Here is a 27528-nt window from a genome sequence, read left to right as displayed (position 1 = left end):
ACTTCCTCTTTTCCTTACAGAATAGGGCACTCTAAAGTACCTCCTACAAAGGGAAAGTAAACATCCTAGCCATTACCATGAAATCAAAGATAACACCCTAAGGAATGGAGGAGTAAAGAAAAAGTAGGTTTCTGGGTCTGAAAGACTGCACAGAGCAAAGCCACCCCAACTGCCTGGACTGCCCACTTCTGAGTATTATAGGAGAGGGCAATAAAGCTCTGTGTTCCAACGTGTGGTTGGGTCTTCTGTTACACCAGCTTAGCCTGTGCCCAGCCTAGCTCATACATAGGGCCTCACTTTCTCCTCTGTTTCTCCTTCCCATAATGAGCCCTTCTCTCTTCCTTATAGGTAACTTTCTTCCTGCTCTCTCTTATCCCTCATGTTCAAGTCTTTTCTGCCTCTGCCCTCTTTCCCATGTGCTTCCCAGCATGGCATGTGGTCAGTCAAAATACTGGTTGCCAATTAGCATGTCTGTATATAAGGCTCCTTCCCCAAAGAGCAACTTCATTTCTCCTTCCCAACTAGTAGAACAGATTTCACCACCTACAAGGAACTTTAACAAAGAAGAATTTCAAGCCCATTCCATCCTCAGAGGGTAAGCTCTTTATACAGGCTGTCTGCCAAGCTTAAAGAATGGTATCAATAAGAGAGCTTCTTGCATAATTACTAGAATGTGCGCAAGCACAAGAACCAAGAACAAGCAACATAATCCATAATCAAGGGCATGCATTTTGTTCATTTAACCTGCAGAGGAGCAGACTACTGAGAGAAGAGGAATCTGTGACATTTAGAGCTGTAGGCTATACGTGGGCTGTGGAGAACACAAGTGGCTCGATCCAAATTTCAGGCAGAATCTCAAATCCTCTGGGTAGAAGGATTCTGATCCTTGAAGGTTCCTACATCCTAAACAAAACTCTAGTGTTGCCAGAGACCACCCTGTAGTTCCCCTGACCCAGAGCTCTTGCCATTTATTCATTCAGCAAACATTTTTGAGTGCCTACTATGTACCCCGGATTGTGCTAGGTGCTGGGGATATGTAAAAGGAAATACATGGTCTCTGTCTCATTGGGCTTATAATATAGTGTGAAAACATACATTATAAAGTAATTACTGGCACAACATTGTAAATCAACTATACTTCAATAAAAATAAATTAATTTAAAAAAAAAGTAATTAGATGGGTGTTAGGTGCTGTGGTAGGTCAGGGTGCCCTGGGAGCACACAAAGGCAATAGGCTTTGCAACCCCACTTTGTTTCCAGAGCAGTGGCAACTGGGCTTACATGCTTCAGGAGTAAGGATCCTTCTCAGGTAGTATTGAATTGCCTCCAAGGAAAGGCCCCACAAAGGAAGAGTCTATTTTTCTTTCCTCATCACCCACAGTGAACCTAACCCCCTCCCTCAGGTGCACAGAGCTTCCTATCAACTTGTGCTTCACTCTAAAATGTGAAGAGAACAGTATAGGAATACTAGACAATTGAGAACAGCCACCAACAAGGAAGGCTGTTCCTTTGACTAAAAGCCAAACAAAAATGAGGCAACATAGGGAACAGGAAAAAAACTTCAAAAACCTCGTTTTTTTCAGAGACCCTAAAAAGTTACTGCGTCTAACACAACAAAAATAAGATGCTATTTTTTTTAAAGAATACAATTAGAAAACAAGAAAGGGCACTTGGAAAATTATCAGGATCCATGTGGCAGAATGATTGGCCCAGGATTTACCACTGAGCTAGAACATGAGTACGGTCTGTGGTGGTTTGTTTTTTTTTTTTTTTTTTTTTTGAGAACAAACTGGATAATGGACTTCAGATGTGATGGCTGTCTTTTTGAGAACATGCTGGATAAGAGAGTTCAGCCTCAAACATTTAAATCAAACTATGTCATCTAAAAAAGGGTTAAGTTAGAACAGGTGAAATAGATCCCTGAGCTAGCAATGATTTCTTTCTGATAGTCCCAGATTGCTGATGGGCTAGAAACAAAATTTTGGGAGTCAGAATTTTAAAATGGCACTTAAAGCTTTAAGATTAAATGTAATCTCTAGGGAAGAAGAGCAGAGCACCTAGGACCAAGTTTTAAGAGAAATTGGGAGCATTTAATATCTATGTAGAGGAATTGCCATTGCAAAGGAGACTGAGAAGTAACCAAGGTAGCATGGAAGTCAAGAGAACATTTCGAAAAGGAGGGGGAGTGCTCAGTGTCAACTTTTACACAGGTAAGTGAAACACTTTGGAAAATTTCTATTGAATTAAGACACATGCAGGTGTGTAGACAGTCAGCTGGAATGAGTAGGAAGCAGAGGATGATCAGGAAGTGGAGATGTACTGAGGGTACATAAATTTTTGCCTCGAAGGGAAAGACGGGATGATAGATAGCCATAGGAGGAAGATAGGAGTCAGGAAGAGTTTTATTTAAAATGAGAGCGATTTGAGCATCTTTAAAAACTGATAGGAAAGAGTAAAGAGGGGCATAATTGGTGAAATGGTGTCCTTGAACAGGAATGAGGGCAGGGCTGGGATCTGAAGCACAGCTAGAGCAGAGAGACTGCCCTTAGATAGGAGGGGAGAGACCTACTATAATGTAACAGGAGAAGGAGAGGGAAAAAAGAATCACATCCACTGTGAAATAGTGGAAGACTGGTGGATTAAGGAGAATAAAGTTTGAAATTGTTTATTTAGAGAGTGCTGTATACAGAAGCACAGTAAGATTGCCAGGAAATGTTGAGAGATTGTGTTTATTGTTTTAATAGACCTCATGTATTCAGAATTGGATAGGTCACTAATTTCACCTATTCACTCATGAATCTATCACTTAGCCTGAGAATAAGAACATGGGTAAAAACTAGGATCTACTATGTGGTATCCCCCTATTGTACACATCTGCCACCTTCTGACCCAAAGAAACTACTGTTCTGATGTAGAGTTTATCATTCTTTTGTATTTTTAAAAATGTGGTTTTGACAAGTACTCTATGTCTAAAAAATACATTGCTTAGGATATACTTTTATGGACTTTTTTTGGAGATATAATACACATACCATAAAATTCACCCTTTTAAAGTAACTGTAGTGGGTTTTAGTATATTCACAAAGTTATACACTACTATATAATTCCAGGACATTTTAATCATCCCCAAGAATAAACTCCACAGTCACTAGCAGTCATTCCCACCCTACCCCCAACGTTGGCAACCATTAATCTTCTTTCTGTTACTATAGATTTGCCTATTTTGGACATTTCATTTAAATGGAGTCATACCATAATGTGGTCTTTTGTGACTGGTTTCTTTCACTTAGTATGATATTTTCAAGGTTCATCCATGTTATAGTGTATTCTAATACTTCATTCTTTTTATGGCTGAATAATACTCTATTATATGGATATACCACATTTTGTTTATCCATTCAGTAGTGATGGACATTTGGGTTGTTTCCACTTTGGGGCTATTAAACATGCTATTATGAACATTGCTGTACAAGTTTTTGTATGGACATATATTTTCATTTTCTCTTGGGTACCTCAGGGTGGAATTGGTAACTCTATGTTTAACCTTTTGAAGAGGTGCCAGAATGTTTCCCTAAGCAGGAAAACATTTCCTATTACATTCCAGCCACCAGCATATGAGCGTCCAATTTCTCTATGTCCTTGTCAACACTTGTTATTACCTGTTTTATTATAACCATCCTAGTGGGTGGCAAGAGGCATTTCACTGTGGCTTTGATTTGCATTTCCCTGATGGCTAATGATGTTGAGCTTCTTTTCTGATGCTTATTAGCCATTTATGTATCTTCTTTGGAGAAATGCCTATTCAGATCCTTTGCCTTTTCTAAACATTGAGTTGTCTTTTTATCAATGAGTTGTAAGAGTTCTTTATATAGTCTAGATAGTAGTCCCTTATCAGATATGTGATATGAGTAAAGCCACTACACACATTCATGTGCTTATGTCTCCATTTTGATTAATGAAATTATTTATGTTGCTCTGTTTTTTCTTGATCAGTCTTGCTTAATTTTTATCTATTTTGTTACTCTTTTTAAAGAACCAACTTTAAGCTTTACTAATCTTTTTTTAATTGTACTTTTGTTTTCTATTTCATTGATTTATACTCTTATGTTTATTGTATTGGGGTTTACTCTGTTTTTCTGGCTTCTTAAATTAGAAACTTACTAATTTTCCAGCCTTCTTTTCTAATATAAGTGTTTAAGATGATGAGAATTTTATTCAGGCCCTGCTTTTGCTGCATACCACAAGTTTCATTATATAATGCTTTCTTACCATTTGCTCTAAATATTTTTGTTGAAACTTGTCACTATAAACTTGTAGTGTACCTATCTGCCAAATTGTCTGATTTTCCCCAGTAACCTGAGTGTAGGTACAGAAAAAGTGGAAAATTAAGGACAATCCAGGTTTTCAGTTTTGCCAGCAAATACACTGTATCTAATTTCATACCTTTCCGCCACATCTCATTTTCTCCCTGCATCTCATTAAGTAGTCTTTCTTTATTTAGAGACTCCACCTCTCATTATACTTTCTTCATTTCACTATTGCATCTATCACACACATCCATCACTAACTGTCATTGCCTAGATTGACTTGTAATACTGTGGGCCATGAGAGTTTCAGCTATTGTGACAAGAATGTTTGCAGGATGAAGGGTGGAATTTAAACTAGGTAGGAAGGGAAGTCAAGATAGACAGGGGCTATTCAGTAAGTAGATAGTAGTGAACTCAACAGACTGGAAGTCCCAATGAAGTAAAAAGAACTGGTGATGAGTCATTGAGTAACCAGGATGGAAATTTAGAAGGTTGTTGTTTGAGAATGGATTATCTGAATTTAATATCTCAGAAGCAGAACAATTTTAAGTGGAATTATCATAATCTGATAATTCCATGCTCACAGATGGGTGAAGGAGAATGGAAGAGAAGGACCAAAGAGGAGGTTCCTGAGTGTTGCCTGAGTAGTTTCACAAAAGGAGTGAAGTCTTCTAGGTGGATGACCAAAGTTAGAGGGTGAGGAATTCTGTAAGACAGTTGCCAAAGGCTTCAGTGAATAAGAAAAGGTGACAAGAAGTTCAGAATTCATAGCAATAACAAAGGACAAACCATAGTCCAGTTAAATGGCCTAAGCTTCATGAGAGTAGGAATCCTTAATGAGGTTGGAGAAGGAGTGGACTAGAAGGGCAGAATGAGAATCAAGGAGAACCTGACCTTGCCTTTCAACTCTGAGAGGCATAAAAATCAAGAAAATAAAAAGTGACTAAATAGAGCTGTAGGGGAGAACCAGGTTTCAGTTAGGACCAGGAGGTGTCTAAAACCTTTGGTAAAAAGGTACTTTTCTGAAAATACTCCCTATGTCTCCAGTGCATCTCCCCTACCCTGTATCTCATTAAATATTTCCTATGACATATTTCCTCCCTACTTCTTCCTATGTAGCCCTTATTTCATTAGACTCCCCATCTCTTATTACCAGTCTGCATTTTCTTATCCCATCTCAAGGCATATTGCATCTCATCCATCACATATACCATCACTAAATGGGGATGGCAATCCCAAAGCCAGGTCTGATCCAGGAGAGGTGTTATGGACCAGAGCCAGGAAACTTATGCTAGAGGCTTGAACAATTGGTTGGTTCAGATATAGTAAAGAGGTTGTGAAATCATACAAGTGTATTTTAGAATTTTTGGTTGATTTTATATATAAGAAAATAGCATTTACTGTAATTGGGTTTCTAAGAACCCAAGCTAGCCTATATTTCATGGCAAATTGTGGAAGTGCTGTAAGTTAATTTGTTCATTCATACAACAAATATTTATTGAGTTTGGGATATATACTCAATGCCAAGTCTAATGGCCTGGGCCTGTTCTCAAAGACCTCACAGTTTAGTGGGGCAGACAGACATATGAATACATTCTCTAAATTCAAATGGTAAGTGCTCTAATAAAAATAAATTGCTGTGTGTAATAATAAAAACCACTGTTTTTTAAAACCTGAATTGAATATAAGAACATTGGAAGACTGACATGTGTACTAAAGCTGAACATATGCTTGCCTGTAATCTTTACCTGTAATCCAAACCCACCATAGATACCCAGCAGAAATGTGGCCATTTGTTCACCAAAAGATATATACAAGGTTGTTCATAGCAGCACTATTCACAATATTCAAGAACTAAAAATTACTCAAATTATCAACAGTAGAATGGGAAAATCAGTTGAGGTATGTTAACACAATAGAAGATTTTACAACAATGAGAATGAATGAACCATGACTACACATAATAATATGGATGAATTTCACACACATGATGTTCAACCAAAGAAAACACAAAAGAATACATACTACATGATTCCATTTATATAAAATTCAAAAACAGTCAAGACCAATCTATGATGTTAGAAGTCCAGATAGCAGTTACCCTTGGGAGAAGGGAGCTATAAAGCTGACAATCTTCTGTTTCTTGATCTGGGTACTAGTTACATGGGTATGTGAACCTTATGAAAATTCCTTGTACTATCTACTTAGGATTTGTACACTTTTCTGTGGGTATGTTATACTTCAATTAAAAAGTACAAAAACAAAATGAACCCTAATTCTGGCTTCATCTGCCTTTTAACATGATTCATATTATGGAGGAAATAAATCTGTTCTTCTCTTTGATGTTTATAGAGCCCAGTGGTGGAGAGGTAGAGGAGAGACCTGGAACTGAAGCCTGTTGTTTACAGAGCACATTAATATGTCTTTGGCTATGTGAAGGAAGGTCCTGAACCGAGTTTGGGCTTAGGTTGCTAGATATAATTGAATTACTCTTCATAATAACGTGGAGGGATTTTTTTGTTTGTTTGTTTGTTTTGGAATTGCTGGGGTCTGTAAGAGATGGTGATGGAGGAAGACAAGGCAGTTGACAGGCAACTAGAGCCTGAATTGGCAGAAATGTTCTTGCATCTCATTGGGAATGGGGAAGTGCCAATATTAAATTTAATCTGCTATTCAGAGCTATCATGTAATCCCACCCTTCCCAATTATTTACAAGCATTCAGTAAATCTGCTACATCTATAATTATACTGGGGCCTTCCAGTAGAAATTAAGGATAAGTGACTGTTCTACCCATCTGAGTCACTTGGAGCAGTGGTCCCCAGCCTTTATGGCATCAAGGACTGGTTTCGTGGAAGACAATTTTTCCACGGACAGGGGAGCGGGGGTGGGTTGGTGGGTGGAGATGGCTCAGGCGGTAATGGGAGCAATGGGGAGCGGCGGATGAAGCTTTGCTCACTGGCCCGCCCCTCACCTCCTGCTGTGCGGCCCAGTTCCTAACAGGCCGAGGACCAGTACTGGTCTGCAGGCCCGGGGGTTGGGGACCCCTGACTTGGAGGATAGGAAAAGGAATCACTGCAGGAGGCAAGATTACACAGATCTAGAGTCACACAAGAGCAGAAATGCACAGCCAGAAATGACCATGGAAAGAGAAGCCCTGGATCCAGGATATGGATTAGAGCAGTGGGGTTTTTTTTAATAACCATTTTTAAAATTGAAGTATAGTTAATTTACAATGTTGTGTTAGTTTCAGGTGTACACCAAAGTGATTGTTCTATATATATATGTATGTATATTTTTTCTTTTTCAGATTCTTTTCCATTATACGTTATTACAAGATATTGAATATAGTTCCTTGTGTTGTACAGTAGGTCCTGCTTGCCCATCCGTTTTATGTATAGTAGTGTGTATATGTTAATCCCAAATTCTCCCCCTGCACCCACTGTCCCCTTTGGTAACCCTAAGATTGTTTTCTATGTCTGTGAGTCTGTTTCTGTTCTGTAAATAAGAATTTGCATCATTTTTTTAGATTCCACATATAAGTGATATCATATGATATTTGTCTTTCTCTGACTTACTTCACTTAATATGATCATCTCTAGATCCATCCATGTTGCTGCAAATGGCGTTTTTTCATGCTTTTTATGGCTAAGTAATATTCCATTGTATATATGCACCACATCTTCTTTATGCATTCATCTGTCAATGGACATTTAGGTTGCTTCCATGTCTCAGCTCTTGTAAATAGTGCTATGAACACTGGGGTGCATGTATCTTTTTGAATTTGAGTTTTCTCAGGATATATGCCCAGGACTAGGATTGCTGGATCATATGGTAACTCTATTTTTAGTTTTTAAAGGAACCTCCATACCGTTTTCCATAGTGGCTGCACCAACTTACATTCCTACCAGCAGTGAAACAGGGTTCCTTTTTTGGATAAGTGTTTTGTTTTAAGCTTCAGGGTATCCCCTCCTTTAGAGGAACATGAGATGAATTTAATGGATTGCAATCAGCATTTGTTTTAAGTGAAATTGGATAGATAGAAAGAATAGAAAATAACAGAGTGTATCACACATAGCAAAAGATAATTACTTTCTGTGAAACTTTAAAAATGTATATGTACGTGTGTATTGGATCATGAGATAAAATGTATTTTTAAAATGTGGGTCCTAGTCAAAAAAAGTTCGAAAGACTCAGGACAAGAGGCTTAAAACCACCATCTAGGTTACGTGTAGGGGTGCAGAAGAGGGAGCATAAGGAGACTATTTCACCAAGAAGGAGATATGTCAGCTTGGTCTTAAAGGACTATAGGAGGAGGTGAAGGACTTCCTAGAGGGAGTGCATATACAAAGGCATTTCTGGGGACTAGCAAGAGTTCCATGAGGATGGAACCTCACAGAGGTGGGGAGGCATGCAGAAGATAAAGGTGGAGAGGAAGGTGTATTGAGACTCTGTTATAAAGGGTCTTATACATCAAAAGCGAGCAGGTTATATTTTATTTTGCAGGCCGAGGAAGATCTTTTTTAAAGGAAAATGACCCTAGCATCTGGTTCCCCTTGAAGCCCCCCAGAAGATAATGATCATAGTACCATTTATTGAGCATATACAGTGGGTCAATGTTGAATTTCTTACTTAATATGCATTAGCTCAATTACGGATTAGCACAATAACCTCTCATATGGTAGACATCATAATTTTCCCCATTTGACATGAGCAAACTGAGGCTCAGAGACTTCATGTTGCTGCAGACCATACATCCATCAAGCAGAAGGGATGGGCAGGTCTGCCTGACTCCAAAACAAATGCACCACTTCATAATGATGGAGCCTCTGACAGATAGCACTCTCATTACCTGGCTAGAGACCAAAGGCAGAGAACGCTTGGCTTTCACTCTTCAGCTTATGCCTCAAGCCCAAGCAGACTGCTTTTTATACCTCTGGGAGGTGGAGGAAATGGCTGGAGGGGAGCCATGCCAGCACCTACACTCTCTCCCTCCTTTGATCAACTCTTCTGTCTCTAACCCTCTCCCTGCTTCAGTATGACAACCTTCTGATGTCCCTGTTTCTTTATAAAACAGGGATAATAATGTTATGTTTTATTAGACATATAATGATAATTGCACAAATTCTTTTTAAAAACACTTTGAGAACAAATTAGCGACTACTATTGAGTGTTCATTTAGTTATTTTTTTCACTTGCATTTTGGGGTACATCATAACAGCCAAATTTCCAAGAGTCAGCTGTCTTCTGTTATGTTTAAATTTCTCATTTACATATGGAGGCGATTAGGCACTAGGCTATTAAAGTAAAATGGCAAATTACTGCCTAGCTTAGTTCTTAATAAACACACCATCTCCTTCTCTGGTCTCGATGGCCAGCCTCAGAAGTGGGCAAATTAAGCAACTACCTACATAAACATTTGAAAGATGGTAAAAGGTCTTTACCTAAAAATGCCTCCCCTACCTGTAATTCTAATTCTACACACTCCCCAACAGCCTCCTGGAAGAAAAGACATATCCTTTCCAACTTGCTTTAGGTATGAGGTTACCTGAGAGGGATTATTTATTAGCTAACTAATTAGTCTGTCACAGAAGCCACCTGCTTCCAATGTCAACTGGAATGGCAGGGAAGCCTGAAAGAATGACAGCCAAAATGATATGATTTGGTGGGTTAAGGAAAGTGAGTGGGTAGAGGAGATGGAAGTGGAGTTAGAAATTAAGGGAAGGAAAGATCCATAAATTGGAGCACCACTAAGAAAGGCAAAACCTTTGGGCAGGCCTCTCCAGGAGACTCTGCAAGACCAGCAGCCATGTGGCTGACAGGGTCTTGGTGCTCCAGCCAGGTGTCAGGCCTGTGCCTCTGAGGTGGGACATCTGAGTTCAGGACATTCGTCCACCAGAGACCTCCCAGCTCCATGTAATCTCAAATGGTGAAAGCTCTCCCAGAGATCTCCATCTCAACGCTAAGACCCAGCTCCACTCAACAACCAGCAAGCTACAGTGCTGGACGCCCCATGCCAAACAACTAGCAAGACAGGAACACAACCCCACCCATTAGCAGAGAGGCTGCCTAAAATCATAATAAGGTCACAGACACCCCAAAACACACCTGCAGACGTGGTCCTGCCCACCAGAAAGACAAGATCCAGCCTCATCCACCAGAACACAGGCACCAGTCCCCTCCACCAGGAAGCCTACACAACCCACTGAACCAACCTTAGCTACTGGGGGCAGACACCAAAAACAACAGGAACCTGCAGCCTGTGAAAAGGAGACCCCAAACACAGTAAGTTAAGCAAAATGAGAAGACACAGAAACACACAGCAGATAGAGCAAGGTAAAAACCCACCAGACCAAACAAATGAAGAGGAAATAGGCAGTCTACCTGAAAAAGAATTCAGAGTAATGATACTAAAGATGATCCAAAATCTTGGAAACAGAATGCAGAAAATACAAGAAACATTTAACAAGGACCTAGAAGAACTAAAGAGCAATAAACAATGATGAACAACACAATCAATGAAATTAAAAATTCTCTAGAAGGAATCAATAGCAGAATAGCTGAGGCAGAAGAACGGATAAGTGACCTAGAAGATAAAATAGTGGAAATAACTACTGCAGAGCAGAATAAAGAAAAAAGAATGAAAAGAATTGAGGACAGTCTTAGAGACTCCTGGGACAACATTAAACGCACCAACATTCGAATTATAGGGGTCGCAGAAGAAGAAGAGAAAAAGAAAGGGACTGAGAAAATATTTGACGAGATTATAGTTGAAAACTTTCCTAATATGGGAAAGAAAATAATCAAGTCCAGGAAGCGCAGAGAGTCCCATACAGGATAAATCCAAGGAGAAACACACCAAAACACATATTAATCAAATTATCAAAAATTAAATACAAAGAAAAAATATTAAAAGCAGCAAGGGGAAAAAAAACAAATAACATACAAGGGAATCCCCATAAGGTTAACAGCTGATCTTTCAGCAGAAACTCTGCAAGCAAGCCAGAAGGGAGTGGCAAGACATATTTAAAGTGACGAAAGAGAAAAACCTACAACCAAGATTACCCTGCAAGCATCTCATTCAGATTTGATGGAGAAATTAAAACCTTTACAGACAAGCAAAAGCTAAGAGAATTCACCACCACCAAACCAGCTTTACAACAAATGCTAAAGGAACTTCTCTAGGCAGGAAACACAAGAGAAGGAAAAGACCTACAATAACAAACCCAAAACAATTAAGAAAATGGTAAAGGGAGTATACATATTGATAATTACCTTAAATGTAAATGGATTAAATGCTCCCACCAAAAGACATAGACTAGCTGAATGGATACAAAAACAAGACCCGTATATATGCTGTCTACAAGAGACCCACTTCAGACCTAGGGACACATACAGACTGAAAGTGAGGGGATGGAAAAAGATATTCCATGCCAAGGGAAATCAAAAGAAAGCTGGAGTAGCAATTCTCATATCAGACAAGATAGACTTTAAAATAAAGACTATTACAAGAGACAAAGACATAATGATCAAGGGATCAATCCAAGAAGAAGATATAACAATTGTAAATATTTATGCACCCAACATAGCACCTCAATACACAAGGCAAATGCTAACAGCCATAAAAGGGGAAATCGACATTAACACAATCATAGTAGGGGACTTTAACACCCCACTTTCACCAAAGGACAGATCATCCAAAATAAAAATAAATAAGGAAACACAAGCTTTAAATGATACATTAAATAAGATGGACTTAATTGATATTTATAGGACATTCCATCCACAAACAACAGAATACACTTTCTTCTCAAGTGCTCATGGAACATTCTCCAGGATAGATCATATCTTGGGTTACAAGTCAAGGTTTGGTAAATTTAAGAAAATTGAGATCGTATCAAGTATCTTTTCTGACCACAATGCTATGAGAGTAGATATCAACTACTGGAAAAAAATCTGTAAAAAATACAAAGATGTGGAGGCTAAACAATACACTGCTAAATAACCAAGAGATCACTGAAGAAATCAAAGAGGAAATCAAAAAATACCTAGAGACAAATGGCAATGAAAACATGACAACCCAAAACCAATGGGATGCAGCAAAAGCAGTTCTAAGAGGAAAGTTTATAGCAATTCAATCCTACCTCAAGAAACAAAAAACATCTCAAATAACCTAACCTTACAGCTAAAGCAATTAGAGAAAGAAGAACAAAAAAAACCCCAAAGTTTGCAGAAAGAAAGAACTCATAAAGATCAGATCAGAAATAAATGAAAAAGAAATGAAGGAAACAATAGCAAAGATCAATAAAACTAAAAGCTGGTTCTTTGAGAAGATAAACAAAATTGATAAACCATTAGCCAGACTCATCAAGAAAAAAAGGGAGAAGACTCAGATCAATAGAATTAGAAATGAAAAAGGAGAAGTAACAACTGACACTGCAGAAATACAAAGGATCATGAGAGATTACTACAAGAAACTGTATGCCAATAAAATGGACAATCTGGAAGAAATGGACAAATTCTTAGAAAAGCACAACCTTATGAGACTGAACCAGGAAGAAATAGAAAATATAAACAGACCAATCACAAGCACTAAAATTGAGACTGTGACTAAAAATCTTCCAACAAACAAAAGCCCAGGACCAGATGGCTTCACAGGCGAATTTTATCAAACATTTAGAGAAGAGCTAACACCTATCCTTCTCAAACTCTTCCAAAGTATAGCAGAGGGAGGAACACTCCCCAACTCATTCTACGAGGCCACCATCACCCTGATACCAAAACCGGACAAAGATGTCACAAAGAAAGAAAACTACAGGCCAATATCACTGATGAACATAGATGTGAAAATCCTCAACAAAATACTAGCAAACAGAATCCAACAGCACATTAAAAGGATCATACACCATGATCAAGTGGGGTTTATCCCAGGAATGCAAGGATTCTTCTATATACACACCAATCAATCAATGTGATAAACCATATTAACAAATTGAAGGAGAAAAACCATATGATCATCTCAATAGATGCAGAAAAAGCTTTCAACAAAATTCAACACCCATTTATGATAAAAGCCCTGCAGAAAGTAGGCATAGAGGGAACTTACCTCAAGATTATAAAGGCCATATCTGACAAACCACAGCCAACATCGTTGTCAATGGTGAAAAACTGAAACCATTTCCTCTAAGATCAGGAAGAAGACAAGGTTGTGCACTCTCACCACTATTATCCAATACAGTTTCGGAAGTTTTAGCCACAGCAATCAGAGAAGAAGAAGAAATAAAAGGAATCCAAATCAGAAAAGAAGAAGTAAAGGTGTCACTGTTTGCAGATGACATGATACTATACATAGAGAATCCTAAAGATGCTACCAGAAAACTACTAGAGCTAATCAATGAATCTGGTAAAGTAGCAGGATACAAAATTAATGCACAGAAATCTCTTGCATTCCTATACACTAATGATGAAAAATCTGAAAGAGAAATTAAGGAAACACTCCCATTTCCCATTGCAACAAAAAGAATAAAATAGCTAGGAATAAACCTACCTAAGGAGACAAAAGACCTGTATGCAGAAAACTATAAGACACTGATGAAAGAAATTAAAGATGATACCAACAGATGGAGAGATATACCATGTTCTTGGATTGGAAGAATCAACATTGTGAAAATGACTCTACTACCCAAAGCAATCTACAGATTCAATGCAATCCCTTTCAAACTACCACTGGCATTTTTCACAGAACTAGAACAAAAAAATTCATAATTTGTATGGAAACACAAAAGACCCCAAATAGCGAAAGCAATCTTGAGAAAGAAAAATGGAGCTGGAGGAATCAGGTTCCCTGACTTCAGACTATACTACAAAGCTACAGTAATCAAGTCAGTATGGTACTGGCACTGAAACAGAAATATAGATCAGTGGAACAGGATAGAAAGCCCAGAGTTAAACCCATGCACATATGGTCACCTTATATTTGATAAAGGAGGCAAGAATATACAATGGAGAAAAGACAGCCTCTTCAATAAGTGATGCTGGGAAAACTGGACAGCTACGTGTAAAAGAATGAAATTAGAACGCTCCCTAACACCATACACAAAAATAAATTCAAAATGGATTAAAGGCCTAAATTTAAGGCCAGACACTATAAAACTCTTAGAGGAAAACATAGGCAGAACACTCTATGACATAAATCACAGCAAGATCCTTTTTGACCCACCTCCTAGAGAAATGGAAATAAAAACAAAAATAAACAAATGGGACCTAATGAAACTTAAAAGCTTTTGTACAGCAAAGGAAACCATAAACAAGATGAAGAGACAACCCTCAGAATGGGAGAAAATATTTGCAAATGAAGCAATTGACGAAGGATTAATCTCCAAAATTTACAACCAGCTCATGCAGCTCAATATTAAAAAAAACAAACAACCCAATCCAAATATGGGCAGAGGACCTAAATAGACATTTCTCCAAAGAAGATATACAGATTGCCAACAAACACATGAAAGGATTCTCAACATCACTAATCATTAGAGAAATGCAAATCAAAACTAAAATGAGGTATCATCTCACACCGGTTAGAATGGCCATCATCAAAAAATCTAGAAACAATAAATGCTGGAGAGGGTGTGGAGAAAAGGAAACCCTCTTGCACTGTTGGTGGGAATGTAAATTGATACAGCCACTATGGAGAACAGTATGGAGTTTCCTTAAAAAACTAAAAATAGAACCAGAATACAACCCAGCAATCCCACTACTGGGCATATCCCCTGAGAAAACCATAATTCAAAAAGAGTCATGTACCACAATATTCATTGCAGCTCTATTTACAATAGCCAGGACATGGAAGCAACCTAAGTGTCCATGGACAGATGAATGGATAAAGGAGATGTGGCACATATATACAATGGAATATTACTCAGCCATTAAAAAGAAGAAAAATTGAGTTATTTGTAGTGAGGTGGATGGACCTAGACACTGTCATACAGAGTGAAGTAAGTCAGAAAGAGAAAAACAGATACCGTATGCTAACATATATATATATGGAATCTAAAAAAAAAAAAAAAAAAAGGTTTCAAAGAACCTGGGGGCAGGAGAGGAATAAAGACACAGACGTAGAGAATGGACTTGAGGACCCGGGGAGGGGGAAGGGTAAGCTGGGACAAAGTGAGAGAGTGGCATGGACATATATACACTACCAAATGTAAAACAGATAGCAAGTGGGAAGCAGCTGCATAGTACAGGGAGATTAGCTCCGTGCTTTGTGACCACCTAGAGAGGTGGGATAGGGAGGGTGGGAGGGAGACACAAGAGGGAGGAGATATGGGGATATATGTATATGTATAGCTGATTCACTTTGTTATAAAGCAGAAACTAACACACCATTGTAAAGCAATTATACTCCAATAAAGATGTTTAAAAAAAAACTTGGGGCAGCATAAGGACTTAAAGACATATGCATCTCTAAGAGAGAAGGTTTTTAAAAGAGGGGAGTTAGTCTTTAATGGGTAGAGTTTCAGCCAGGGAGAATGAAAAAGTTCTGGAGATGGATGGTGATGGTGGTTGCATAAGAATGTGAATGCTGCAAAACTGTAGACTTAAAAATGGTTAAAATGGTAAGTTTTATGATATATATACTATGGATATATTCTAGACAATCCATGAGGGAAATGAAGGCAGTCAAGGCTGTTTTCACTAGTCCTTTGCCTCAGGTAATATGGTAGTCAGCCTTCAAGTTGGCTCCAATGATTCTCATCTCCTAGTATTCACTCCTCTGTGTTGTCCCCTCCCACAGTGGATTGGGCTGACCTGGGTAACCCATAGGACACAGCAGAGATGACCAGAAATGGTCTTCCAAGGCTAGGTCATAAAAGATATTGCAACTTCTAATTGGTTCTCCCTTGGATTTCTTGCTCTGGAGGAAGTGAGCGGCCATGTTGTGAGGACATGCAAGCAGTCTATGGAGAGGTCCAGGCATGAGAAACTAAGGACTCCAGCCAACAGCCAGCATTAACCTGCCAACCAAGTGAGGAGCCACCTTGGGATCAGGTCTCCAGCAGCCCCAGTCATGACAGAGCCTAAGCCAGAACCACCCAGCTAAGCTGCTTCCAAATTCCTGACCCACTGAAACGTGAGATAATGTTTATAGTTGTTTTAAGCCACTAAGTTTTGGGGTAATCTTACACAGACATTGATAACTAATACAGAGAGCATGCAGACCCTTCATCAACTGCCTGAAACTATCATTGTCTTCAGTCATTTATGAATCTCTGTTTGTTCCTGGATTATATCACAGCTACTTAAAGATATTCCATGACCCCATTTACATAAAGTTGCACTTACCTTTACATGTTTTGAATACCCAACAAGTGACGTAAAAATATTTCCCAAGATTGGAAGGGCATTGCTGAATTTCAGACAGTTAAGGCTAGAAGAGCAATTCCTAACACGATACAGCTTGTCAGGTAACGTGAATGTTTTCCCTTTTAACACTTTAGGTGAAATGCTTAAAAACCTGAAGGCAGGCCAGTGTTTTCAATCATTTTACTCCTTAACATGTATGAACCCTCTTTCAATATATCTATATAAAAAAGAGGAGGCAAATAAATAAATAAAGATGCTAACTAACTAACTAAATAGAGCAAGCCAACTGAAGAACTTTGTGAGGGCTAACTTCTTTTCTCTTGGCTCTGTGCGTATACCTACCTAGAATTCTAATCTCTGCATCTGTGAGTCTCCAGTTTCTCAGCCCAAGCTTGATGAGCTGTGGGGTCCCCTTCAGTTGCTCCAGCAGCCTGGCCAAGCTGACTCGTACATCACTGCACCAGGGCAGCATCAGCACGTTTAGCTGTTCCAAGATGTGCAGCCTGTCAACTTGAAGAACCAGAGAGCAGTTCAGGAATTGGATCCATCTCAAAATTGATGTGGGAGAAGGAATGATTTTTATCTCTGCAGCCTGCTCAATGTGCAATAAGGATCTACTTGGTTTTTTTGTTAATATTTTTACGGGAAGTGTTCAAGAATATACAAACATACAGAACAGTATAATGAAATTATATGTACTAATAAGCCAACTTTCAACAAACCTTGAACCATGGACAACCTTGCTTCATCGTCATCAAATTCCTTCCCTTCTATATTATTTTGAAGCAAATCTCAGACAGTTAAGTATCAGGTTTCTAATTCTAACATAATCACATTAGCATTATCACACCTTAAAAATCTTATCACTAACTTAAGCAGATTTGTCTTGAATATCACTTACTCTCAGACACTAACTCACTAGAAGGAGACAAGTAGGTGGGAGTCTCAGGTGCAGTGAGTATGGGAAAACTGATAACTCAAAAGCCATGGGCCTGTATTCCTCAAGGGCAGTTTAAGGAAGGGCTAAATGACCTACTTAAGGTCCATCTAGTAAGGCATATGTGGATAAACTATTTGAGTATCTGATAATGATGACTATTTGAGTATTTGATTTTGGCTAAGTTATCAATTCGTTTTTTTTTTTTTTTGGCCACACGGCACTGCATGTGGGATCTTAGTTCCCTGACCAGGGATTGAACCTGCACCGCCCCCTGCAGTGGAAGTGCAGAGTCTTAGCCACTGGACTACCAGGGAAGTCCCTAAACTGTCATTCTTACTTAGTTCATGAAGAGCTTCATTTCCATCCTTTTCCAGATGATTTTCAGATAAATCAAGAATGCTCAGTTTGGCCAAGTTGTGAAGATTCTGAGCTGCAAAAAAAAATTTTTTTAATCCAAAACAACAAGACTTTCAGGGAACTATAAATGCATTTTAAAATATCCTTAGAAGAATTCTGAGTCCTTGTTTTCTTTGTTGATAGTATAAAACCATTATTTGACTTGATTAATTTATTTATTTCAAAAAGTATCTGGATAGGTTTAACCCCCAATTGCCACGACTATGACTGGTGCACAGATATTTCCTTGTTCTAAGTTCTGACTAAAAAAATTGAGTTCACAAAAAGCCTAAAGCATCCGGGAATATAGTTTTTATGTCACTTTAGTAAAGTCACTCCATTTCTCTAAGCCTCAGTGTCTTCATCTTTGGAATAAGGAAGATGAACTAAATAAACTGTGAGGGTGCTTACAATTCTAAAATGCCCTATCATGAAGGAGAAACAAAGGAACAAAAACCAGATGACATGAGCTGTTCTTTGTGTACTCAGTTTAGATGATTTTGTTAATGTCATAGTGGTGATACTAATAATAAAAACTTAGAAATTAAAAAAAGACAGATGAGAAAAATAGAAAACAAATAGCAAAATGACTAACGGAAATCTAGTCCTATAAATAATTACATTAAATGTAAATGGATTAAACACTCCAGTTAAAGAGATTAATAAGACTAGATTTTTTTTTTAAAGCAAGACCCAACTCCATCTACAAGACATGTATTTTAATGACAAAGACATAAATATACTGAGGTTAAAATTTGGAAAACTATATTACATGTAAACATTAATCATAAAATGCCATCACTCTAGCTGATCACTGCTTAATTCTTTTCATTTCAGATATTTATCATGGTTGTTTAATCTAGTTGAAGTTTTTCCTATCAAGACTAATGAGAAAAATCTCCTTTAAAAAATTAGTCAATTTTTTAATGAATATATACTCTTGTTATAATATTAGCTATTATTATTTTTAAGCAATCATATGACCCCTTTTCTTAGAATAAAATATCTTCTGGGATTTGGTTTAAAATAAAAAACCTGCAGAACTCCTCTTAAAAAGGGTACAGCTGCTATTTTCAGTTCTAAACCTTTCTCTCTGCAGGGCAAGTAGAGAAGTAAAGGAGTATGCTCATCATTCTCATGCTTTCCGTTGTTTATCTGGCCTTTTCTAATCCTGGGTTTCTCTAGCTTTTGGTTTATGTTGGCATATAAATAGTTTCCTTAGGAAACTTTACAGACTCCTAGCAGTTGTGTATTCTGTTTTTAAGAGGGCTAGACCATCTTTTTTACCAAAATCTAAATTTAAAAAAAATCTGAATCGAACATATCTAGTTTATCCAGAAATATGCAAAGGTTTCTCCATACTTGGTATATGCACACTTTAAGAACTCAAAAGACTCAACTCATATTGATGCACATTAACTCCATCTTAACAGTGCAATAGGTAAGCATTGGAAAGCCTGAAAACATTTAAGGAAATCCTTCTCTCTCTGCTTCTCAATCACTTGTTTATCCATTCATCCAAATTTTTATTAAGCAGTTATTATATAACAGAATATGTGCCAAGCTTCAAGCACCTATTTCTTATTTTCTTCCTCTTTACCTTTTCTTAAAAGGACATCTTCAATTATCCTGAAATTCTCTCCTATTATTCAACCATAGTAAATTTTCATTCCAATCATGAAGAAGGTCATTAAAAACAAGTTAGATATTACCTAGAAGTCTTTATTATCTTTTCCAGTTTCCCTAAAAATTAAATTTCCATTTGAGAGACTTAGCATGCCTTAGTATGAAAATATCGCATGTTTTCTTACACTGTTTTCATAATGCAGGCAGCAGTTACCTAGGGTTTTCACAGCATTTCCTGACAGGCAGCAGGAGACTAATTGGATTTCTTTAAGGTCACAGGGTTCAGCTGACAGAGACTTGACTATGTAATCCATTCCCTCCCCTATATCAGACAAGTGGGTCAAACGAAGTAAACACATCTTTTTCAGATTTGTCAGACCTTCAGCTGCAAAAAAAAAAAAAAAAAAAAGGAAAGGAAATGCATTAAGACACCAAGTACATAAAGGCATCGTTGCCTTGTATAGACACAGCCAGTGTCAAAGAGTCTTAGCTGTTCTTATTATCAAACTTGTATTAGTAAATATATTAGAGAAAACAAAAATCTGACCTAGTTTTATAGCATCTTCCTCATTCATCTTAATGTTATCCAGTATGAGCTTCATAAGGTTCTTCAAATTACCTAAGCTGTCAGTCAGACCACCTGCCAAAGAAAAGGGATTGGACTGTGTTCAGCTGTCATTTACTATATTTCTATTACCAATCAAAAGATTTTAGTTGTCACTATGGGCAAGAAATGTTCATGAAATTGACACGAAAATATATTTTTTTGGTGAGAGATGGGGATCTTCCTTAGCTAAAAGCATGTTTTCAAAATACAATGGAATTACAATGGAAAACAATAACAGAAAGATAACTGGGAAATCTCCAAACAGTTGGAAATTAAACAACGCACTTCTAAACAAGCATGGATCAAACAGGAAGTCTCAAGGAAAATTAGACGATGTTTTGAAAAATACAGAAATAAAAATAAAATATATCAAAATCTCCAGTTAACAGTTACTTAAAGGGAGGTTTAGAGCATTGAATGCTTATATTAGAAATAAGGAAAGTTTTCAAATCAACAACCTAAGCTTACGAGTTCAGAAACTAGAGAGAGAAGAGCAAAATAAACCCAATGCAAGATGAAGCAATAAAATAATAAAGATAAGGGCAGAAATCAATAACAAATCACAAACAGAAACAATAGGGGAAAATCAATGGAAATTAAAAGCTATATCTTTGAAAAGATCAATAAAATTGATAAATTTCTAGCAAGACTGACAAAGAAAAAATGAGGAATAACAAATTACCAATATCAGAAATGAAAGGGAAGATATCATTACAGAAATCACAGAGGTTAAAAGGATAGAGAATAATATGAACAAATCTACATGCATAAATTTGACAACATAGACAAAATTGCACAATTTCTTGAAAGGCACAAACTAGTAAAACTTAGCCAACGTTACATAAGTAATCTGAATAGTCCAGTATAACCAAGGAAATTGAATTTGTAGTTTAAAATTTTCCAAAAAAGAAAGCTGCAGGCACAGATAATTTAACTTGCAAATTCTACCAAACTTTCAAAGAAGAAATAACACCAATTCTACACAATCATTTCCAGGAAACAGAAATACAGACAACACTTCCCAACTCATTTTATGACACTACCATTAACCAATCTGAAACCCAGACTAAGGGAATAAAACAAAAGAAAACTTCAAACCAATATCACTTATGAAATCCTCAACAAAATATTACCAAGGAGTCCAGCCATATATAAAAAGAATATTATACTACCACCAAGTGAGCTTCATACAGGGAATGCAGGACTGTTTTGATATTTGGAAATCAATCCATGTACTTCACTATATTAACAGTCTAATGAAGAAAAACTACATGATCATATAAATTGATACAGCAAAAATAGCTGATACAATCCAATAACCATTCATGATAAAAATTCTCAGCAACCTAGGAATAGAAGGACACTTCCCCAACCTGATAAAAGGCACCTTCAAAAAAACTACAGTTAGCATCACACTTCATGGTGAAAGTCTGAATGCTTACTCTCTAGGATCAGGAACAAGGGAGGATGTTCACTTTCACCTCTCCTATTCAACACTACACTGCAAGTCATAATCAGTGTAGTACGGCAGGAAAATGAAATAAAAGGAATACAGGGACTTCCGTGGTGGCGCAGTGGTTAAGAATCCGCCTGCCAATGCAGGGGACATGTGTTCGATCCCTGGTCTGGGAAGATCCCACATGCTGCAGAGCAACTAAGCCTGTGCACCGCAACTACTGAGCCCGTGCTCTAGAGCCCACCTGCGCACCTAGAGCCTGTGCTCCACAACAAGAGAAGCCATCACAATGAGAAGCCCGCACACCGCAACCAACAGTAGCCCCTGCTCGCTGCAACTAGAGAAAGCCCGCGCGCAGCAACGAAGACCCAACGCAGCCAAAGATAACTAAATAAATTTATTTTTAAAAAATGAATAAATAAAAGGAATACAAAATTGGAAAGGAAGAAATGAAAATAATCCTTTTGGAAGGGACATGAAATAAGTTTATCAAAGGTATAGAGTACAAGATCAACACACAAAAATCAACTGTATTTCTGTAGTAGCAATAAATAATTGGTAACCAAATTTTTTAAAGTTACCATTTACAATAGCTCCAAAAGAATGAAAAAGGTATAAATCTAAAAAACATATACACAATCAACATGATGAAAAGTACAAAATGGTGAAAAAAGAAATCAAGGAAAATCTAAACAAATGGAAAGAGAAACCATGGTCATAGAGTCAACATAATAACAATGTCAATTCTCCCTAAATTGTTCTATAGATTTAATGTAATTCCAACCAAGATCCCAAGAAGAGTGTTTGACGATATAAACAATGTGATTCTTGGGAATTTCCTGGCAGTCCAATGGTTAGGACTCTGTGATTTCACTGCTAAGGGCTCAGGTTCAATCCCTGGTTGGGGAACTAAGATCCCACAGGCTGTGCGATGCAGCCAAAAAAAAAAAAAAATGTGATTCTAAAATTTATATGGAAGGACAAAGGAACTAGAATATTTTAAAATTATTTTGAAAAAGAAGAAGAAAGTTGGAGAAATAACACTACCCAATTTTATGACTTACTATAAAGTAAAAGTTACTAAGACAATGTAGTATTGGCAAGGGATAGACAAGGGTATTGGCAAATGAAAGATCAATGGAAAATAGTATCCAGAAATACACCCATACAACTATAGCCAAAAAATCTGGGCAAAGATACAAAGGCTATTCCAACATGAAAGAATAGTAATTTCAATAAACAGAACAACTGGATATCCATAGGGAAGAAAAATGAACCTTGATCTAAACTTCACACCTTACACAAATGTTAACTCGAAATGGATCATAGATCTAAACGTAAAACATAAAACTTTAAAAGAAAATATAGGAAAAAATCATCATGACCTTTATGCAAAGAGTTCTTAGACATGACACCAAAAGCATGATTCATAAAGAAAAAAAATGGATGGCAACAAAATGTAAAACTTTTGTTCTGTGAAAGACACTGTTAAAGAATGAAAAGACTAGCTACAGATTGGGAGAAAATATTTTCAAATCACTTATCTCACAAAGGACTTGTATTGTGAATATATTAAAAAAAAACACTTAAAACTCAACATTAAGAAAACAAATTGACCCAATTAAAAATGGGTAGGGACTTACCTGGTGGTCCAGTGGGTAAGACTCCGTGCTCCCAATGCAGGGGGCCCAGGTTCGATCCGTGGTCAGGGAACTAGATCCTGCATGCATGCCACAACTAAGAGTCCTCAAGCCACAACTAAGAAGTCTGCATGCTGCAACTAAGAGCCCGCATGCCACAACTAACAATCCCACATGCCACAACGAAGATCCCACGTGATGCAACTAAGACCCGGTGCAGCCAAAATAAAAATATAAATAAATACTTTTTAAAAAATGGGTAAAAACTTGAAGAAACATTTCACTAAGTTGCAAACAAGCACGTGAAGAATTTTCAACTTTTATTAGCCAACTCTGATGATATAACACTATACACAGAGTTCCAGTTGCTCCACATCCTCATCAGCACTTGGTATTGTCTGTTTTTTTTTTCTTATTGTAAAATGACAAAAAGAGAAAAATAGAAATAATACTAAATGCTAGTGAGAATGCAGAGCAACTAAAATTCTCATGTATTGCTACTGAAAATGTAAAATGTACAAAGTGGAAAATAGCTTGGAAGTTTCCTAAAAAGTTAAACAAGCACTTGTCATATGGCTCAGCAACGCTAATCCTACATATTTACCCAAGTGAATTGAAAACTTATTTTCACAAAAAAAACTTTCATAAGAATGTTTTTAGTAGTTCTATCTATAATTGCCCAAACTGGAAATAACCAACATGTCTTTCAGTAGTGACTAGATTCTAGCTATAAGAAAAAATAAGTGCTGATTGCAAACTCAAATGTCAAAGCGGGCCAGGGAGATGATGTTATTACAAGAAGTAGAACAGGTGGGCTTTGTGCCCAACTGGAGATTATGTGTCTTTCCAAAGAGTGTAGGAGCAGATCATGAAGCTCTAGCCAGTTGTTACCAAGTGCAGTTGTCAAATCTATAATTTTCAAGAGGAATGAGAAACCTGTATTTTCACATGATATTTCCCAATTTCAAAATGGTGGCAACTCCTTTAGGGAGAAGAGTCATAGCTAGGGGAGAGAGAACGGAAGGAGACTTTTCATCATAGATTGTTTTATAATTTGGACCATGTAAATATATTACTCAAAAAATAAATTTAAAATATTAAGAACAAAATATTGGCAAACATTAAAAAGAACAATTTTAATTATATGTAGGTCAAATTCAGCACGTAAGTGACCGGTTTGCAATATCAGCACAAACGAATGGCCATCAAGAGAAGATGGTAAGCCTCCTAACACAGAAGGTAGTCTAATAAAGTCTGAGTGACTATCCAGAATCTTATAGAAGGCCTTCCTGCATTGAGTAGGAGGTTGCAAAGCTTATCTGTACAAAAGATTCTAGATTCTTAAAATGATAGAAAATGTCCTCTACAGGGTGACAAGTGAGGCAGAGCTGAATGGGAAACTACTTGTGGATGAAAATGAATCTCAGATTACAGTCATGTAGAACAAGGCTCCTGCTGGCCCATAGCTTCACAGAACTCAGCAGCCCCTGCTCTGGGCAACAGGACGGATCTACACAGGTGTGGCTGGACTACACAGGTAAGGGAGACACTCACCTTTAGTGTTATTGTGAATCTGGGGAAAACTCCCCTTTACCCAGAAAGATTGACCCCACATGTATGCATCTGAAGTCTGGAATTTCTTCATGTTCAACAAAAACTGTTCCCAAAATCTTCCTTCAAAGTGAATGATACTTGGAGTGGGGCTAGGGCTGGATGTGCTGCAATTTCCTAGATGAGAATCTAGTGACACAGTTAGCCACCAGCTTCTGCAGGTGATTAGTTTATGGTTGGATTTCCTCCCAGACTTCAAAGAAGGAAGGGTGCTACTTGGCAGGAAAGCAGTGAACGTTGAGTTAAGACAGAGATGCTGACAAGAGGGAGGGTTCACAGAAGACAAGCTTAACCTACTGTATACACAGACAAACATACAAACACACACTTTACCATATATATACTACATAGTTATTCAGTCAGACTACAGAGCTTCAGCTCTGGGAATCCTTCCTAGGGCCTCCCAATCTGACAGCCTTCCTCCCACATGGAAGTCTCTCCCAAGCCCTTCCACTTCCTGACACTAGTAGAAACTATTAGAAAATTTCAAGCAAAACAAATAATATCTAATATTTCCACAGTAACTAGCCAGGTTTGATTATAGCTTAAACTGTTGATGTTTACAATACCTGGTAGCCGTTGAGTCCCTAGGTCGTGAATACTTAAGGTGTGCAGGTTTGTCACAGATGTGATATGCCGCTCGTCTTCTAAGGCGAGGGGACTGGCTTCCACTATGATGGAATGAATGTTCTTACAGGTGCTGAGGACCGAACTGAGGCTTCCAGCCACGCCGGCACATCTCTTAATGTACAACCTGAGGCTTGTAGCAGAGCTGAATATTTTCCCCAGGTATTTGATATCTTGCTTATTCAACTTGCAGAAATCCCGGAGTGTGACCTCCAATGTCTTGAATTCCTGCTTCCAGTTGAAGAACAAAGACACAGCCCTGCTGGGAATGTAGGTTCCTGAGGACTCCTGCATGTGGATCCTGCTTGCGTCTTCTGCAGTCTCATCCTGCGAAGCCACAGCTCCCCCGTACAGGTCTAGTTTAACAAAGTCCAGAGCACTTGCACAATTAGGCAAGTTTTCAAAGAAGTCAAATAAGTAATCAGGGATGTTCTCTGAGTTGATATGTAGGCTTTTACCATGAAAGAAAGCTTCAAATTCTTCTCTCAGGTTTGATGTGGATATACTCTCACAGAATAAATTGATGCCACACTCTGTAAAGGAGTTGATGTTTATGGCTTTCAGAATTTCTTGCACAGTGGTGCTTTTCACATTTTGCATAGATTCCTGCCTCCAGAGAGGCCTCTTGGTGACGAAAAGCCCACCGAGGCTGCCATGTTGATACACTGATGCCAGGTGTTTCAGAACAGTCCGGGTGGCTTCGGCAGATGACCCACACGTATACAGGAGCAGGTTGCTGTACTTGGATGTAATGTCTGAAATGGAAACCATTTTCTGCAAGTGACCGTTCCCCTTGGTCACCTCTGCTGGCTCTTCAGACGTCAATAAACTGCTGAGTCTGCGTCCTGCTGTGTACTCCTGGAATGATTTATGAAAGAATTTATACTTCGGCTTGAACCGTTGAGCTGTGTATTTACAGAGGAGTCCCGTTGTCAGCAGGACATCCTCGTTCACACTGGACAAGTCGTCCGGTTCAAAATCAAACCTGTGGGAGAACACGCCCTCCAGAGCTAGGTCCCCACAGTGGTCCAGGCTCCGAGTGACCTCACTTGGAGCCACCCCTTTACGTTTGTGCTTGTTTTTATTTATTAGCAGATCGTAGAAGGCACAGAACAGTGTGGTTTGTGTGTTAGAGTGGAACTCACTTTTCCCCATCTGGATTGCACAAGTGATGACCACAAAGAGAGGGGTCTTCATCAGATTCCTCAAGCACCTGGATTTCTGAATTTGGAGCAACAAGCCTTCAGCGAGCTCCTTTATCAGCACTTCCCGGATGAGAGCCTGGGCACTGTCCTCGGTCATGTCCCCCACCTCGGCAATCAGCGCACCAAACTGCCTGATGTACCTCAGGCACTCCGTGGTGGTGGTGACGATGACCATATTCTTGAAGCGGTGGTTTTCCTTTATTAGGGCTTCGATTTCTGGGCAGTTCTGGGCCTTGAATTCATTGTAGCCATCTAGGAGAAAAAGAACCCTCTGCCGTAGCTTCAGTAGTATGGCCATGAAAGTCTGCTTCCTGATTGTGTCAGGTATATCCAAGAGTTGGTCACACAGGGTTTCGAAGAGTCCACCCTGGGCCCTGCTCAGATGGAGAAATAAAACTAATTTGAACTTGGTCAGAGCCTGGCACTCTCCAGAGGCCCAGAGCATGGCGATTCGCTGCAGCAGAGTGGACTTCCCTTTGCCCGATTCCCCTTCGATGATGCAGGGGCTCTGAAGAGTGTCCAGCAGGCCACTCAGGGTCAGCTGCTCCAGACGGTGATGGTGTTGGTCCTTCCTCCATAGAACCGGTTCTGTGAAGGTGCTTTTCAAATTAAAAATAATGTCAATATCTTCACCCAGCGGATAGTAGTTCAGAAAAGATGGGGTATGGTATAAGTCCTTTAAATCCTGAGCCAAACCATCTAAGTCTTCTTCTGACATCTGATGAAAAAGACCTGTTAGAGAAGAGGAAATT

At 38.4% G+C, this 27528-nt stretch overlaps 1 protein-coding gene and 1 long non-coding RNA gene across 2 annotated transcripts in view; one reads left to right on the top strand and one right to left on the bottom strand.

Annotated features, from left to right (window-relative positions):
- NLRC4 (NLR family CARD domain containing 4) overlaps window positions 1-27528 on the bottom strand; it is a 42155-nt gene that overhangs the window by 799 nt on the left and 13828 nt on the right. Inside the window, exons 4-8 of the mRNA XM_057558300.1 lie at window positions 25514-27508; window positions 20178-20270; window positions 19845-20015; window positions 17946-18038; window positions 17011-17178 (exon numbers count right to left, since the gene is read on the bottom strand). Of these exons, the coding sequence (XP_057414283.1) occupies window positions 17011-17178; window positions 17946-18038; window positions 19845-20015; window positions 20178-20270; window positions 25514-27508 (2520 nt within the window). The remainder of the gene's footprint in view (window positions 1-17010; window positions 17179-17945; window positions 18039-19844; window positions 20016-20177; window positions 20271-25513; window positions 27509-27528) is intronic.
- On the top strand, window positions 1867-25880 carry LOC130709392 (uncharacterized). Its single transcript, XR_009009930.1, has 4 exons — window positions 1867-2210; window positions 16226-16435; window positions 24703-24870; window positions 25765-25880. It is a non-coding gene; the product is annotated as an uncharacterized LOC130709392 (long non-coding RNA).

Source organism: Balaenoptera acutorostrata, chromosome 12 (assembly GCF_949987535.1).
Source record: "Balaenoptera acutorostrata chromosome 12, mBalAcu1.1, whole genome shotgun sequence".
NCBI lineage: Eukaryota > Metazoa > Chordata > Mammalia > Artiodactyla > Balaenopteridae > Balaenoptera > Balaenoptera acutorostrata.
Note: the sequence above shows the minus strand (reverse complement) of the source record. Positions and strands in the feature narration are given on the sequence as shown.